The sequence below is a fragment of the Anomaloglossus baeobatrachus genome, chromosome 11, assembly GCF_048569485.1.
Source record: "Anomaloglossus baeobatrachus isolate aAnoBae1 chromosome 11, aAnoBae1.hap1, whole genome shotgun sequence".
NCBI classification, from domain to species: Eukaryota; Metazoa; Chordata; class Amphibia; order Anura; family Aromobatidae; genus Anomaloglossus; species Anomaloglossus baeobatrachus.
In genome coordinates, this window is record NC_134363.1 from 40,493,183 (window position 1) to 40,510,894 (window position 17,712).

Here is a 17,712-nt window from a genome sequence, read left to right on the forward strand (position 1 = left end):
ACTGGGGGGGTGCACACAGGACTGGGGGGGTGCACACAGGACTGGGGGGGTGCACACAGGACTGGGTGATGGGCTGCACATAGGATTGTGTGGGGGTGCACACTGGACATTGGGGGGCTGCACACAGGACTGGGGGAGGGGTGCACACAGGATTGGGGGGGTGCACACAGGACTGGGGGAGGGGTGCACACAGGATTGGGGGGGTGCAAACAGGACTACTGGGTGATGGGCTGCACACAGGACATTGGGGGGCTGCACACAGGACTGGGGGAGGGGTGCACACAGGACATTGGGGGCCACACTGCGCTGAGAGTTTCATGCAACTCTGGGGGAGAGGGTTTACAGAACTGGTGTGGGGAGGCACAAAGCATTGGGCAGGGCATATAGCAGCAGAGGGTCGGCACTGGACTCACAGCAGCATTGCACTCACATCACCGGAGTGCAGGAGCCGGACACAATGCATCAGAAGGAGAAGGCAGGCACTGATCTCCGGAGGGCAGGGGGCGGACACACAAGGCTAGAAGCTGTGAGGCTGCTGTGGACCCGCCCATTGGCAATTGGCACTGGCCGACGGGAGAACACATTGCAGCACAAACAGCAATGTGTGGATTTAAAGGGCCGGCGGCAGCAAACCGCGGTGACAGCACCAGCACTGCCTCCCCCGGGAATCTGCCCGGGGGCCACATAAAAGGTCATGGCGGGCCGCATGCGGCCCGCGGGCCGGAGGTTCCCCACCCCTGCCCTGGAGGATCTGCCTTGTCCTGAACTAGATGGACAGTCCATTAATGTTTAATGATAACTTTGTAATGCTTCGTTTTCCCTGAGGTGGCGCTGCAGAGAAATTAAACACTTCATGCCTATGTAAGTGGATGGCAAACAGAATATGCACACATCCAACGTCCTACAGCATCTGCTGGTTGCACTGTTCAGACAAGAACTGAAGATCAAAGTGTATGATCCTCGAGGGACGAATTTGGAGAAGACACCAGTTCGGATGAGAGTTGTGGAGCAGTTGTCAAATATAAAAGGCTGAGATGCTCAAGAAGGGGAGGAGTTGCTGCCAAGACTTTAGAGGAAGTAGATGTGTGAACAGAGGAGCGGAAGCGCTACAATTGCTACTGTGGACTTGAGTATGATCCAAACCCTGAGAGAACCAAACTTTACTGATCAAGCAGCAAAGACCAAATATTGAGAGAACCAGGCTTTGCTGGTCAGACCCTGAAGACTGAATACAGAGAAAACTAGACTTCACCGGTCAAGTACCGAAGACTGAATATCAAGAGAACCAGACTTCACCAAAGGCTGAATGCCGAGAAAACCAGACTTCACCAGTCAAGCACCAAAGATCGAATACCAAAAGAACCAGACTTCATTGGTCAAACACCGAAGACTGAATATTGAGAGAACCAGACTTAGCTGGTCAAGCACTGAAGATGGAATACCAAGAGAACCACACTTCGCTGGTCAAGCACTGGATACTGAATACTGAGAGAACCAGACATCACTGAAGACTGAATACCAAGAGAACCAGACTTCACCGGTCAAGCACTGAAGATTAAATACCAAGAGAACCTTGCAGCACAGCTGTCCCTGTCCCAACCCTTCCAGTCCTTCACTTAGCTCCCTCCAGCCTCTTCATTTTGGCGTCACATGGGCTTCTGTCACCATGATTTGTTAAAATCACGGCAAATTCAATTAACCTTCCACCAATTTGCTTGGATAGGGACACCCTGTGATTTCACCCTACGACTTTCCAGATGTTGGAAGAACTACAATTACCAGTATATCAAGAATTGTGGCTTCACAACAGTTGGTTAAACTAAAAGGTTGGAGATCATTGATTCCTATTGATCTCGTCTGTCATTTTCAGCCAATCGGTGATGACTTTTCTTCTTATCGAGTTCCGTGGGGTTTATTTTACAAAAATTCGGTCAATTTATTCTACAGAGCTTTATACTTAAAAGTGTGGATAAAAGACAAAATTCAATTACAGTTAATTGCATGCCGCATGCTAGAAGCTGGGTTGTTGTGATTGATTTCCTTTAATTACTGATTTCATAGTTCTTTATTAGTAATCCTCATATGTAGAAAGGTGGATTCATCAGCAGACATTTGATTTGTTGACCAATATTCCAAATGCAACTATTAACATACTCATAAACTAAAATGTATCCTTGTGAAAATTTCTTTGAGGGGAAGCTGTATTTTTTCTGCCGACATTTAGGATCCTAAAGTCATAGATGGATCAGGAGAGATACAGATAGAGTAGTGGGGAGCAAATATAATAGTGATGCATGTAGGGATATATGGAGAACGGTGCATAGTGTCATGGCGGTGTGACGCCCTGGCAAAACCAGGTAGTCACAAATAGGCCCCTGCATAACACCGTTCCCTCATTAGGAAACACACAGCCAACCATTAAACCCTAGTCACCCTCTTAGGGACAGATAGACACACCAGTGGGCGTGACCAGGCGGTTGGTGCATGCCCACCCAGGGGTTTAGACAGCCCAGAGTGGGAAAGGAGTCAGTCAAGTTGAGTTCAGAGCAGTGGAGAGTGAGGTCAGGCCTGTGTGTCAGGCCTGAAGCAAACTGACAGGTGCCAGGGTAGAAGCCCTGGTGCCACTGGCTAGAAGGCAGATGGTGGTCTCCATTAGCAGGAGACGGGAAGACGGCTCGGTGGAACCGAGGTGGACTGGGACAGGGTTGTAGCCCGCCGGTACCGACATGGGGAACCGACCCGGAAACTGTAGCACAAAGGAGGGTACTCAGACCCTGAAGCCAGAAGCCAGAATTGACAGGAGCTGGTTAATTAACCGATTGAGGCCAGGACTAGAGGTTCTGTCCCGCCCAAAGTCCCTCATAGAAGACAACAGCCCACCGATTAGGGATAAGAGGTCACTGCCAAGGCCCATAGATCCCACGGGCCAGCGTCTGCGGGCACGGCTCCTTAGGCCACATCCAGCCAGGAGCGGACTCCTACGTTTCACAATAGGAAGTCATTTCTACTTAAAGCTGTGCAGGACAAGGATAGAGACCACCAGCCGGGTGGGGGACCAGAACACAACTGGCCGCGGCACCAGCCACCACCACCTTGGTTTACCAGAGACTTGTGTGTGTTTCTAACTGTGAGTACACCAGCACCCCCTGCGGCCGCCATTCCCTGCATACACCAACCGAGTCCCGGGGTCACCATCCCTGCCCAAAGAGGGGTTAACAACTCGCTGCACAACATCTCCCCCGGGTGCCCCGTCACAGCAGCGGTAGTGTCCTACCTCACCACACACCGTGGGTGACGTCATGAACTCAATATGGCCCAGTCCGTACATATACGACCCCCCATTTATTCGGTGTGTCCGCGAGACCCGTGGGTCTGGAGACCTTCGAGCCAGCTCCACTGAAGGTCCGGATCCGAGCAGCGCCGGCTGCTGGCACGGGGGCGGCACACCCCCATCAGACACTATTCACACTACAGATTCTGACACTTCACACTATGGTTTTCTTGGAGTTTCAGAGTTACACAGGCAGGCTCGGGTGTCGGCCATCTCTGTGCTCATTAATAGTCAGGCTAGCCTTCTAGTTACATCTGGGATCACATGTTGTTGGAAACCTATCACATTTCCTCACCGCCTTTTTATGTTGGTGGAATCTGTCTTCCCATGCAGACTATAGTTTATAGCTGGTTGATTGCTCTCAGTAATTGATCTCACTGAAAGCAATCAATCATTTTTCAACTGGCAAACATGGTACCAAAACTTTTTTCTATTACCTAGTTTATAGCTGTGTTGTGTCCCAGTCCTCTTGTGCTTGGAGTTGCTGTGGAAGTCTCCTGTCATCTTATTGTTTACTTCCTGCTCATATTTTCCTGCTATGTCCCTATTGTCTTATACCTCTATGTGAGCGTCCTGTCAGATAGAGTTTTGGTTTCCCCTGTTTATTTATTTCTGTTGGCGTAATCACACCCCTGTCCTGGCCGTCCCCTGAACTAGCGAGAGAGAGCAGGTCAGGAGTAGGGTCAGGAAGGTGGCTCAGACATCTTCACCTTCACAGGAAACTCCGAGATAAGGGATAGCTAGGGTCCGCCTAGTCTAAAGGCCAGTCTAGAAGCCCTAGTCCCCTGCTCTTGCCGACCATCATGACAGCATGTGTGCAAGGATTGAGAGGATATTGTTGGAAAATTTAACTGTATATGAAAGGATAGGGAAGTTTGGGGTAATTCATTAGATAATTGTCCACACAAGAGCTGTATTGTTGAATCTTGTAAACCAATGAGGCATTTTAAGGGTCCACTGACACATTCAGACTTTTACATGGACCTACAGTATGGTAGACTTGGAGATATTTCATATTAATCCCAAGTCCTAAACCCTAATTTTCTGAACATATTGAGCCACACCACTTTTCCTCCCTCGAAATGTCCTAATTTTAATACAAACTAGCTCCAACTCCATTGGTCAATTTATTCCAATCACAGGAAGTTGTATATGAGCAGCCAATCAGCAGCCACTTCCTGTGCTGATCGTCGCAATAAGAGATCAACAGCGGCAAATTCCCACAGGCAGAAATAATTTTGGCCTCTTTTGTCTGGGCAGATAATGACATATTTTCAGAATGGGGCCACCCAGGGGCGGACATATCATAGCGGCAACATGGGCCCAAGAAGTAAGGGGGTCCATGTAGGTGAAATTGTGCATTAGAATGAGTTATTGGACTGCAAAGGGCCTATATATTGTTCTTGTACAGTGGTCCTGTTCTCTCTGTGGCAATCATTGGGGCCACCTTAATCCTAAATGCCTATAATCCTAAATGAAAGCCACATGTTGGCACTACCACCATACGGAGATCATCCTGGCATTATAGGGATGTTATAGAATTGTTACAGGGCCCTATAGGCATGTATCATGTATTACATAAGGAAGCAAGAACGTGCCATAGAGCGAGGTATGAGCTCCGGAAATAGAAATCTATAAGCGGTGTCTGGAAACTGCTGCTTTTTGAAAAGGTTAATTATTAATAGCGGGGACACATGGCGCTGGATAGCCTTGGGCACTGGTTTGATTTACTTTTCATATAAAGAAGTTGCTTAACAGACCTTTGGCACATTATTGAGGAGTTTGTTAATAGCACAATCTCTAATAATTCATTTTCGAAACAGTTCTGCAGAGTAAGACTCAGTCTGCTGCCTATAAAACCATAAATATGTGTATCAAAAGTCTCATGGGTGAACCTTATAGGAGACACACATAGTCCTTGTGACCCTTAATGAGAATCTGTCACCAGGTGACAAGTGTCCATTTTTTACTTTTTTCTTATTTCTTGGGCTCCCCTGAGTATTCCATTTGTTGTTTCTTTTAAATCCACCATATGGCTCCAGAGGTATTGCTAATTTTTATGGTCACAGGATCCTCGGGGGCGTGTCTTGATGCTGCTCTGCATAATTTTACTAAAAGCCCTGCCCCTGGCAAAGGCACTAATAACCATATAGGGAGACACACAGTCCTTGTGACCGTTAAAGAAGATCCCTCACCAGGTGACGTGTCCATTTTTTGCTCTTATCTTATTTCCTGCTTCTCCCCTGAGTATTCCATTTGTTTTTTCTTTTAAATCCGCCATATGGCTCCAGAGATATGGCTAATTTTTATGGTTGCAGGATCCTCGGGGGCGTATCTTGATGCTGCTCTGCATAATTTTACTAAAAGCAGCACCCCCCTGGCAAAGGCACTAATAACTTATAGGGAGACACACATAGTCCTTGTGGCCCTTAAAGAGGTCCATTTTTTGCCCTAATCTTATTTCCTGCTTCTCTCCTAAGTATTACATTTTTTTTTAAATCCACCATAAGGCTCCAGAGATATTGCTAATTTTTATGGTTGCAGGATCCTCAGGGGCGTGTCTTGATACTGCTTTGCATAATTTTTCTAAAAGCCCCACCCCATGGCAAAGGCACTAAAACCTTATAGGGAAACACACAGAGTCCTTGCGACCCTTAAAGAGGACTTGTCACCAGGTGACAAGGGTCCATTTTTGCTCCTATCTTATTTCCTGCTTCTCTCCTAAGTATTCCATTTGCTGTTTCGTTTAAATCCACTATACGACTCAAGAACTATGGTTAATTTTTATGATCCTAAGATCCTCTGGGGCGTGTCTTGATGCTGCTCTGCATAATTTTATTAAAAGCCCGACAAGTATCCATTTTTTGCTCTTATCTTATTTCCTGCTTCTTTACAAGGTATTCCATTTGTTGTTTCTTTGAAATCCACCAAACGGCTCCAGACATATGGCTAATTTGTATTGTCACATGATCCTCAGGGGCGTGTCTTGGAGCTGCTCTGCATAATTTTTCTATAAGCCCCACCTCTTGCAAAAACACTAACAGTGAATACTAGATTAAAAAGCCCATATTTCTGGAACCATATGGAGGATTTAAAAAAAATAAAAACCAAATTCAGAGGGAATAAAATCTATGCAAAATCTGATCATTTTTGATGTGGTGACAGGTTCTTTTTAAAGAGCAAACAAGGGCTCATACACCCCTACTTTTTTATACTGATTGTCCCTGTGCTGAGAGATTTATCTTTGAAGTCATGTGGCTAATTTTTATGGTCACAGACTCCTCGGGGGTGTGTCTTGATGCTGTGCTGCATAATTTTTCTATATGCCGCACCCCTAGCAAAGACATTAACAATTAAGACTAGATTAAAAGACCCATATCTTTAAAATTGTATGGAAGATTTAAAAAAATAAAAAACCAAGAGCAACCGGAATAAAATGTAAACAAAATTTGACCATTTTTGATGTGGTGACAGGTTCTCTTTAAAGAGAAAACAAGGGCTCATACACTACTACTTTTTTATACTGATTGTCCCTGTGCTCAGAGATCTATCTTTGAAGTCATATGACTGATTTTTATGGTCACAGGTTCCTCGGGGGCGTATCTTGATGCTGATTTGAATATTTTTCTATTAGCTCCGCCCCTGGTATACGCACTAACAATTAAGACTAGATTAAAAGACCTATATCTCTGGAACCTGTGCTGAGAAAATTATCTTTGAAGTTTTATGCAAATTAGTCTGCAAGTGCACGGGGGGTGTGTCTATGCACTTGCACTACTTGCACTTCCAACCTCATTTGCATATCTCTTCTACACTAGATTTCTCATGACTGGTACATCGGATCTTTACCAAAAAGGTGTCATTTTTAAAGCTGAGCAAGTGCCTTTGCACCAATATTAATTTCCAAAATTAAAATCTTCCTTATGGGTTCCCTTTAATAAAAGGAGATTGTATGTAAGAATTTTTCAAACACTTGACGTTATGGATTTTTGTAACCAGAGACTGACAACTTGTCAGGATCAGCTAAAATATTCTGCTAATGAAACAAATCGTCCAATTCCTGCAGAAAAAAAAAATAAAAATTAAAAACCTAATTTTCCATCGTCACTTCTTCTTATAGTATCTCTTGATCACTCCCCATAGCGCTTCCATGTACAGTAAAGTGTAGGATTTAATGAGAGGCCGACTCCGAGAGCAAAAGTGAGGCCGAAGGGAGCTGAGTTTATTTGATTTTGTTTGTGCTGAGTAAGAGATTAATCATAAGTTGCCGGTAATGACCCCCCCGGAGACCCCACAATAATGTAAGGATGGAAATTGTGGAAGATGTAGAGAGTGGGAATGGAGTACAAAGCTATATTGGCTTTCCCATATGAGCCGTCCACCTTCTCGAAAGTTGCTATCAAGCAGAGTTTAGCTCGTTTAGCATTAAGCTGCAAGAAGAAGTAGGCCATGAGTCTGTTTAAGGATAAAAATTTGTAGTTGTCATATTATTCCGGCTTTATGACATAGGACATAATAACAAGCCAGCTTGGCCATTATGTATAGTAGTTGGCAGGCCAATGACTTCCCACCGCGAGAAAATAGAACAAGACAGATGATGTAGAGTAGAAAAGCAGGCAGTGACTAATAGGAAGCATAAATGAACCGTTTAGGAGTATTGTACCATCATTGCTCTCAAACTTAGGAGACTTTAAGAAGACCTGTCACTTACTATAACCAGGGTCTGTATTATATTTTGCTCCAAAAGATGTGTTAGGGCTTATTTTCAGGGGATGTCTTATATTTTGTAATGGCGTTAGTGATTGGGTCGCCTGTTAATGGAAAATGAATATTCACTCTCTTCCCCCGCCCAGCCCTCTGTGTCGGCGTCAATGATTGGAACATGTGTTAATTGCAAATGAATATTCACCCCCTTCCCCCGTCCTCCCGTCTGTGGCGGCATCAGTAATTGGGATATTTTATATTTTGTTTTGGCGTAACTGATTGGGTCGCCCATTAATTGAAAATGAATATTCACTCTCTTACCCTTGCCCACCCCTCCGCGCCGGCATCAGTAATTGGAATGTGTGTTAATGGATTATGAATATTCACCATTTTCCCCCGCCCACACCTCTGCGCCGGTGTCAGTAATTGGAATGTGTGTTAATTGCAGATGAATATTCACCCCCTTCCCCAACCCACCTTTTTATGCCAGCGTAAATGATTGGATCATTTGTTAATTGCAAATGAATATTCACCCCCTTCCTCCGCCTACATCTCTGTTCCGGCATCAGTGATTGGGATATCTTATAGTTTGCATTGGCAGTAGTGATTGGGTCGCCCGTCAATGGAAAATGAATATTCACTCTCTTCCCCCGCCCACCCCTCTGTGCCGACATCAGTGATTGGAACATGTGTTAATTGCAAATGAATATTCACTCTCTTCCCCTGCCCACCTCTTTGCGCTGACGGAAATGATTGGAACATGTGTTAATTGCAAATGAATATTTACCCCTTTTCCCCACCCACCCCTCTGTGCCGGCGTCAATGATTGGAACATGTGTTAATGGAAAATGAATATTTACTGTCTTCCCACGCCCACCCCTCTGCACCAACATCAGTAATTGGTATGTGTGTTAATGGAAAATGAATATTCACCCTCTTCCCCTGCCCACCTCTTTGCGCTGACGGAAATGATTGGAACATGTGTTAATTGCAAATGAATATTTACCCCCTTTCCCCACCCACCCCTAGGTTCCGGCGTCAATGATTGGAACATGTGTTGATTGAAAATGAATATTCACTCTTTTACCCCCATCCACCCTGCTGCACTGGTGTCAGTAATTTTAATGTGTGTTAATTGCAAATGAATATTCACCCGCTTATGCCACTCATCTTACTGCACTGGCGTCAGTAATTGAAATGTGTTTCAATTGCAAATATATATTCACCCCCTTCCCCCACCCACCTTACTGCGCCGGTGTCAGTAATTGAAATTTGTGTTAATTGCAAAATAATATACACCCCCTTCCCCAGGCCACCCCTCTGTGCCGGCATCAATGATTGGAACATGTGTTAACTGCAGATGAATATTCACCCCCTTCCCCTCCCCATATTCCTGCTCAGCCCTCTGTGCCTGCAGCAGAGATTAAGTCAGACTGCTGTATTACTGACATAGGATCATAACAAAATCCTCGGACTGGCCAGTGGTTCTTCTGTCTCGAGTGTGTCAGCATATATTTCTTTACAGCTATCATACGCAGGTGAGGAGAACAGCCAGCCAGTGCGAGCATTGTGTTCCCATCCTTGGGCAGGATTATGGGAGGTGGGCAGGATTATGGGAAGGGGAAGGGGGTGAATATTCATTTTCCATTAACACACGTTCCAATCACTGACGCTGGCACAGAGGGGTGGGCGGTAATATGAGCATGGGCAGGAGGTGAATATTCATTTTCCATTAACACACGTTCCAATCAATGATGCCGCCACAGTGGAGTGAGCCGTAATATGGGCAGGGCAAGGGGGTGAATATTCATTTTTCATTAATACACGTTCCAGTCACTGATGCCGGCACAGAGGGGTGGACGGGAATATGGGCAGGGAAAAGAGGTGAATATTCATTTTCCCTTAATGGTGACTTAATCACTGACGTAAATACAAAATATAAGTCATCCCCTGAAAATATGCCCGAGAGGGGGTGAGTGAATATTCATTTGCTATCAAAACACATTCCAATCACTAGCCGGCATGTGACTATAAACTTTCAGGGCAACACAACAGGGTAACATACATCAATAAAAGTTACGTATCCTGAAAGGGCTGCCCAATTCTTATATCAGGATACTATTATAGAATGGTATGCACCTAGGGCTTATTTTGGGGGTTAGGCTTTTATTATAATCATACTCCAAAAAAGTTGAAAAAATCCGGGTAGGGTTTATTTTCAGGGTAGGTCTTATTTTTGGGGAAACACCTGGAATAATTACCTCTGTTCTCATAGATCCAGTGTTGTTTTTATTTCCTTCCTGCGCCTATCCATTCGTGAGATATAGTTCTTTCTCCTCTATAAAAATCTAGTTTATTTAGCCAAATGGGCGTGGAATTTAGGGAAGCTCCACAGAGAAAACTTGAGGACAGCGCCTACTTGGCTAGCAAGACTAGTTTTATATACAGGGAAGAAGGAGCCAAATCTCTAGAATGGAGAGGCTCAGGAACACAAGGAAAACAATGACGGATTCTGGAGAACAGGGGCAATGTTGTTGTTTTTTTATCACTAACCATATTAATAAAAATAAAAACAATTAATATTTTCACACTGGTATAAACCTACTCAGAAGAATAGACCATATTAGTATGTATGGAAGCATTATAAAGGCATACTCTCATTAGGGCAAACATCATTGTGACCATATCCTATTTCGAATGGAGGATTCTGTATTATCTATTGGAAATAAAGGTATTACCATAATCCTGTCTGTGATGATAATGAGACTCCTGGAAAGTTATTTGCAAGGAACAGAAAATGGGAGCCTAGTATTGGGCCTAGTTGCCAGTGAGAAAATTGCAAGATTTATGTTTTTTAATATACAGTAATAAGGAAAAATTATTAAAAAAATATAAATAAATAATGGAAAAAATGTATTAACATAAAATCTGATGTACATTCCCTTTTATTGCATAGTAAGCCTTGCTGTTATAATTTTGGAGAAATTGGACATAGAAAACGGGACATAAACAAGCCCAACAACTGTCTTGTGTTGGAATTTCAACAACCTTCTCCGGCAAAGGAGAATGCTCAGACTCCTTCAATAGCTGTTGGCCAAATGCTCACTTGGCCAACACCAATTCCCTCTGACCATAGACATTCATGCTCAGGCACTCTGCGTGTGTTTTCTGTGGAAGTTGGGAAATAAGCCATTGCCAGACACCTGTGGCGGCACCTTATTTCCATTGAGAACAAAGAATAGCCAAGTTGCAATGGAACACGTCCCAATTATCTGCTCAACCATTCTATCATACGTCAAGAGTAAGGAGGCCCTCCCCAAACACCTAGGTTATCTACCTGGTTTGCTTTTATTCTAAAATTTGGGACAACTTCACTTGTCCACTAAAGTTGACCGACCAAATTCGATGGACCCTGGTGCAGTGGCCAGAACACCCCCCCCCCCCCCCCCCTTCGAAATATGTGTCCGCAAATAAAGTATTTGATCTGGCTTCTTGGTCCTCCGCAAACACAAGTTAATCTACCTGTCTGGCCTTTATTCTAAAATTTGGGACACCTTCACTTGTCGACTAGAGTTGACCAACCAAATTCGGCAGACCCTGGTCCAGTGGTTAGAACACTCACCCTCTTTGAAATATGTGTCCGCAAATTAAGTATTTGATCTGGATTCTTGGTCCTCCCCAATCACAAGTTAATCTACTTGTCTGGCCTTTATTCTATAATTTGGGACACCTTCACTTGTACACTAAAGTTGACCGACCAATTTCAATGGACCCTATTCCAGTGGCCAGAACACCCCCCCCCTTCGAAATATGTGTCCACACATAAAGTATTTGATCTGGCTTCTTGGTCCTCCCGAAACACAAGTTAATCTACGGCCATGTGTCCACGCTGCGGAAAATGCGCGGATTTTGCCGCGGATTTCTCGCGGAAAAGCCGCGGATTTTCCGAAAATCTGCAGCAGCGGCACTTCCAAGCCATTTCAATGGCATTTTGGAAATGCTGTGTCCATGCTGCGGATTTTTCCGCGGCGGATTTGCCGCGGATTTTGATCCGGAAAAATCTGCAACATGTCAATTATTGTTGCGGATTTTGATCCGGAATTTGGCTATAGAATTGGGGAAAAAAAAAACGCACCAAAATCCGCGGCAATTCCGCGGTAAATCCGCGGCAAATCTGCACCTTTGAAAAGGTGCGGATTTGCCGCGAAAGTCGCGGATTTTCATGCAGAAAAATCCGCAGCAACATTCTACCGTGGACACATAGCCTACCTGTCTGGCCTTTATTCTAAAATTTGGGACACCTTCACTTGTCCACTTAGATGATAGAAAATATTCAACGAACCCTGGTCCAGCAGCCAGAACACCTTGAAATATGTGTCCACAAATGGAGTGTTTGATTTTACTTCATCTCTTAAGTCATGTGGCTCGTTAAACGGTTGATATTGACTTTTTGGATTGCTACATCTAAAGCGGGCTTTACACACTGCGATATCGGTCCCGATATCGCCAGTGTGGGTACCCGCCCCCATCTGTTGTGCGACACGGGCAAATCACTGCCCATGCTGCAAAACATCGCCCAGACCCGTCTCACATACTTACCTGCCCGGCGACATCGCTGTGACCGGCAAACCGCCTCCTTTCTATGGGGGCGGTCCGTGCGGCGTCACAGCGACGTCACGGAGCCGGCCGCCCAATAGAAGCGGAGGGGCGGAGATGAGCGGGACGTAACATCCCGCCCACCTCCTTCCTTCTGCATAGCGGCCGGGAGGCAGGTAAGGAGAGGATCCTCGTTCCTGCGGCGTCACACATAGCGATGTGTGCTACCGCAGGAGCGAGGAACAACTTCGTTACTGCTGCGGTAACGATATTTGAGAATGGACCCCCATGTCACCGATGAGCGATTTTGCACGTTTTTGCGACGATGCAAAATTGCTCATAGGTGTCACACGCAACGGCATTGCTAATGCGGCCGGATGTGCGTCACAAATCCCGTCACCCCAACGACTCCGCATTAGCGATGTCGAAGCGTGTAAAGCCCCCTTAAGACTAGGGTCAGACGACCATATATTCTCTCAACCCAAAAAATTGGTCTGATTACGATAATACTCTGATCTGACCAGAATTTGCTCTGAGTGTGATCCGATTGTCTCGGATGTGGAGAAAATGGAAGTCTCCATCTTGTCCATTCTGTCAAACCATGAAAATTGGACAGTGTTCCGATGTCTTCCGAGTTCAGTCCGATCTTTTTCATGGATCCATCGACGGCCCAGTCATGCCCATCGATGCATCCATGAAAAAGATTGGACCGAAATCGGATGACATCGGAACGCTGTCCAAGTGCGATCCAGTTAACAGAAGAAATTTAGACATGGGCACGGTCTCATAGAATAACATTGGTCCGAGTGCAATCCAATGTTTTGTCATCGAAAAATGCATCTGTCTCTACGAGACCTCATAGGCAGCACTAAGGTCCAAGTCCCCTCCCTATCTGAAGAGGATATTTGCATATTTATTTGCTAAGACATCCACATGGCTTTAGTATTACGCCCACCACCCACATATCACTCCCGGTCGCTTCCAATCCTTACTGTTTGGTGAAGGTCAGGGATACCAATGCGAAAGACCATCATACTGAAGTTGGAGTCGTCAGGAACAGACATGGATCTCTCCTTTATTCTCCTTGCTGCTACTGAGGATGCTGATAGTGGGTTTGGGCTAATTTTGCTGGTGGCAGGAGTGGGATTGTTTTTCCCTCCAGGGACGGTGTCCTCTCTGGAGCTGTCTGAGTCCGACTCTTCCCCAGGATATTCGGAGATGCTCCTCCTCTCCTCCTCGCTTGATACAGGGCTCTGGGGCATTGTCAGGAAGGCGGAACCACAGCAGCATTACAGGGCCAGCTAGGAGAGGAACAAATAACAACACATTACTAATTAGGTACATTATTTGGACAAAAAAAATTATTTAACAGGATGACAAACTTTTGGTCGGTGGCTATCCAACTCCCAACACCCTCACCAATCAACTGATTTAAGGCAATTACGTAGCACAGCGCCTGACAATTGATAGTGGCCATGCCAAGTCTTGCAGGTCAGACTTAGGCGGGCTTTGCACGCTGCGACATCAGTAACAATGTGTTACCGATGCTGCAGCGATAGTCCCGCCCCCGTCGCACGTTCGATATATAGTGAAAGTTGCCATAGCGATTATTATCGCTACGGCAGCTTTACACGCACATACCTGCCGTGCGACGTCCCTCTGGCCGGTGACCCGCCTCCTTCCTTAGGGGGCGGGTCGTGCGGCGTCACAGTGACGTCACACAGCAGGCGGCCAATTGAAGCGGAGGGGCGGAGATGAGCAGGATGTAAACATCCCGCCCACCTCCGTCCTTCTCATTGCAGCCGGCGGCAGGTAAGGTGAAGTTCCTCGCTCCTGCGGCTTCATACACAGCGATGTGTGCTGCCGCAGGAGCGAGGAACAACATCGCACCTGTCGCAGCACCGGCATTATGGAAATGTCGGAGGCTGCAGTGATGATACGATAACGACGCTTTTGCGCTCGTTCATCGTATCAAAAAGGATTTGCACGTTGCGATATCGACTGCGACGCCGGATGTGCGTCACTTTCGATTTGACCCCACCGACATCGCACGTGCAATGTCGCAACGTGCAAAGCCCGCCTTAGAATATCAAGAACCACAAGTACGGTATGAGCAGTACAGATCAATATGAATGGGAAACGCTGCATGCAGAAGGGTCACAGAAACTTTAAAAAACTGTTTGACCTCCAAAACAATTTTTTGAAGAGTATTCAAGAACACAAGGGGAAGTGATGATGATTAACAGCTGAAAGGTGAGGATATCCGCAAGGTCCTAAAAGGAAAGGGATTAACGCCAAGCAGAGTAAATACATAGGATACCAATTACATCACAGCAGGAAGAATAGAAGGTCAGGGAGCAGTTTGTGTATCCAAATGCTGCGACCTTCTACAGCCGGACACCACAGGACTGTCTGTCAACCAAAACACACCCGTGACAGCTGGCTACAGAATGAATTAACTAAGAATTAAGGCCCCGTTACACTCAGCGATGTATCTAACGATATATATCGCCGGGGTCACGGATTCCGTGACGCACATCCGGCATAGTTAGCGACGATCTTTGCGTGTGACACCAGCAGGCGGCCGTTAACAATGGAAAATACTCACCAAATCGTCCATCGTTGACACGTCGTTCATTTCCAAAAAATTGTTGATTGTTGAGGACGCAGGTTGTTCATCGTTCCCAAGGCAGCACACATCACTGTTACACCTCGTGGCTCTCCTTTTGCAAGGAAAGAGGTGGTCCCCCATTCCTTGTCTGCCACGAGCCCTCCTGCTCAGCAGCACCAACGGTCTGGGAGACTGCGCAATCTGCAGGAGTTGCCTCCTCAGAGACCCAGCAGAAGGGTGACACCTAGTGGTTCTCCCCTTGCAAGGAATGGAGCGGTCTCCGATCCCCTGCCTGCCACGAGCCCTCCTGCTCAGCATCACAGAGGGTCTGAGAGGTTGCGCAGTATGCAAAGGATGGATGCTCAGGGAAGCAGCAGGACTTCCCTTATCTCTGCACATTGTGAAACCGAGGATCCCGCCTTTATGACCCAGAGGCAGGAAGATGAGTATGTGCCCCACGTGACGTCTTCTGATTCGCTCACTGATATCACACGGCCCGATAACGAGGCTGGTGATGTGCTGAATCCTGACTGGCCGGGCCAAGAAGTCACGAATCCTGATTGGGTCACGTCCATCTCGCGCCCGCCCTTGGGTGGAGCTACGCCTCCTTAAAAGCTCCCCCTGCCTTCATGGCGGTGCGTGACCGTCCTTCTATGTTTGGATGTCTGGCAGCATGCTGCCACGCCACTGTACAGATGTCATTGTCTTTTGTGGGCTTTGCCCTTGCTGCTCAGGCAGCACCTGGTTTGCAGGTCTTGCCCCTGCCTTGCTGCTCCGGCAGTATCTCATTCAACAGGCCGTGTTCCTGTCCCAGGTGAGCTCCTCGAGTCTCCACCGGACTCACCTGGTTTCTGAAGCACACGTGCGTGGGCACCTCTGTGCTACCCTCGTGCCATATTCCTGTGACTCCCGCTGGTACACGTGTGTAGGCACCTCTGTGCGTCCCCGTGCAACAGGTACACCGATCGAGAAGCCCCGAGCCATACAACCCTCACGGGTTAGGGCGGACCGGTGTACATAGATCGTCTGTGACATTCCAGACGATCACTAGTAGCAACCCGCTCTCTCTTTCCTGACCATAGCAGCGGTCCCTTACACCGCACAGTGGACCTTGACCGGCGGAAACTGTCCATTTCCCATCTTGGAACGCTTCCCCGGGCCCCCTCGTAACACATCGCTATGTGTGACACCTCGGGAACGACGAACTACAGCTTACCTGCGGCCGCCGGCAATGAGGAAGGAAGGAGATGGGCGGGATGTTTCGCCCGCTCATCTCTGCCCCTCCTCTTCTATTGGGCGGCCGCTTAGTGACGCCGCTGTGACGCTGAACAAACCGCCCCCTTAGAAAGGAGGTGGTTCGCCGGCTACAGCGATGTCGCTAGGCAGGTAAGTAGTGTGACGGCTCCTAACGATATTGTGCGCCACAGGCAGCGATTTGCCCGTGACGCACAAACGATGGGGGCGAGTGCTTTCACCAGCGATATCGCTGCATGTAAAGCCCCCTTTAGTCAGTGATCTCATTCTGACTTTCTGATGGGCAATATTTTGACGTGTCTATCTGTCTCTTTCTCAGCTGATTGATGCCCACAGAGGTCATCAAAGTTGAACATACAAGGAAAGTAAAAAAAAAAAGTGCAAAATCGTTATTGATAATGAAACCTAATTGAAAAAAATATAATATCATTTTTTAGTAGCCCCCCCCAAAAAAAGAATATATATATATATATATAAATATATAAATATATATATATATACTATTATTATTATTATTTTTTTTTTATTTTGTTTTATTTTTATTATACTGTGGAGATATATATTTTTTATTTATTTATTTAATTTTTCACGAGTTTTGCAATGCCACTTTAGCACTTTTTTGTTTGCATGACCCTGCAGATAGTCATTAAGGTAGCAAAACCTTTAGTGAAACCTAATTGAAATTATTTTCTGTCTTTTTGGAGGGTTCAAAAAAATTATATTTTTTTCAATTAGGTTTCATTAAAGGTTTTGCTACTGCAATGACTTTATCTGCAAGGTCATACAAAGAAAAAAAGTGCCAAAGCGGCATTGCAAAACTCCTGGAAAAAAAAAAGATATATAATAAAGTTTATTTATATAGCGCCAACATATTCCGCAGCACTTAAGCTTACAATCTATGGGGAAGAAGGGGGACACAGAAGAGATTATATATATATATATATATATATATATTTTCTTCTTTTTTTTTCTCCTTTGGGGGGGGTAAAAAATTATACTTTTTGCAAATAGGTTTCATTAAACATTTTGCTACTTAATGACTTTATCTGCAAGGTCATACAAGGAAAGCAATGCTAAGGTGGCATTAAAAAACTCCCGAAAAAAAATAATAAATACAGGAATATATATATGTATGTATGTATGTATGTGTATATATATGTATATTTATATATATATATGTATATTTATATATATATATACATATATATATAGCTGA

At 45.6% G+C, this 17,712-nt stretch overlaps 1 protein-coding gene across 1 annotated transcript in view; it reads right to left on the reverse strand.

Moving 5' to 3' along the window:
* Positions 1-17,712, reverse strand: part of LOC142255791 (SH3 and multiple ankyrin repeat domains protein 1-like) — a 391,018-nt gene that overhangs the window by 113,467 nt on the left and 259,839 nt on the right. The window contains exon 2 of the mRNA XM_075327238.1: positions 13,624-13,932. Coding sequence (XP_075183353.1) covers positions 13,624-13,893 — 270 coding nt within the window. The 5' untranslated portion in view covers positions 13,894-13,932. The remainder of the gene's footprint in view (positions 1-13,623; positions 13,933-17,712) is intronic.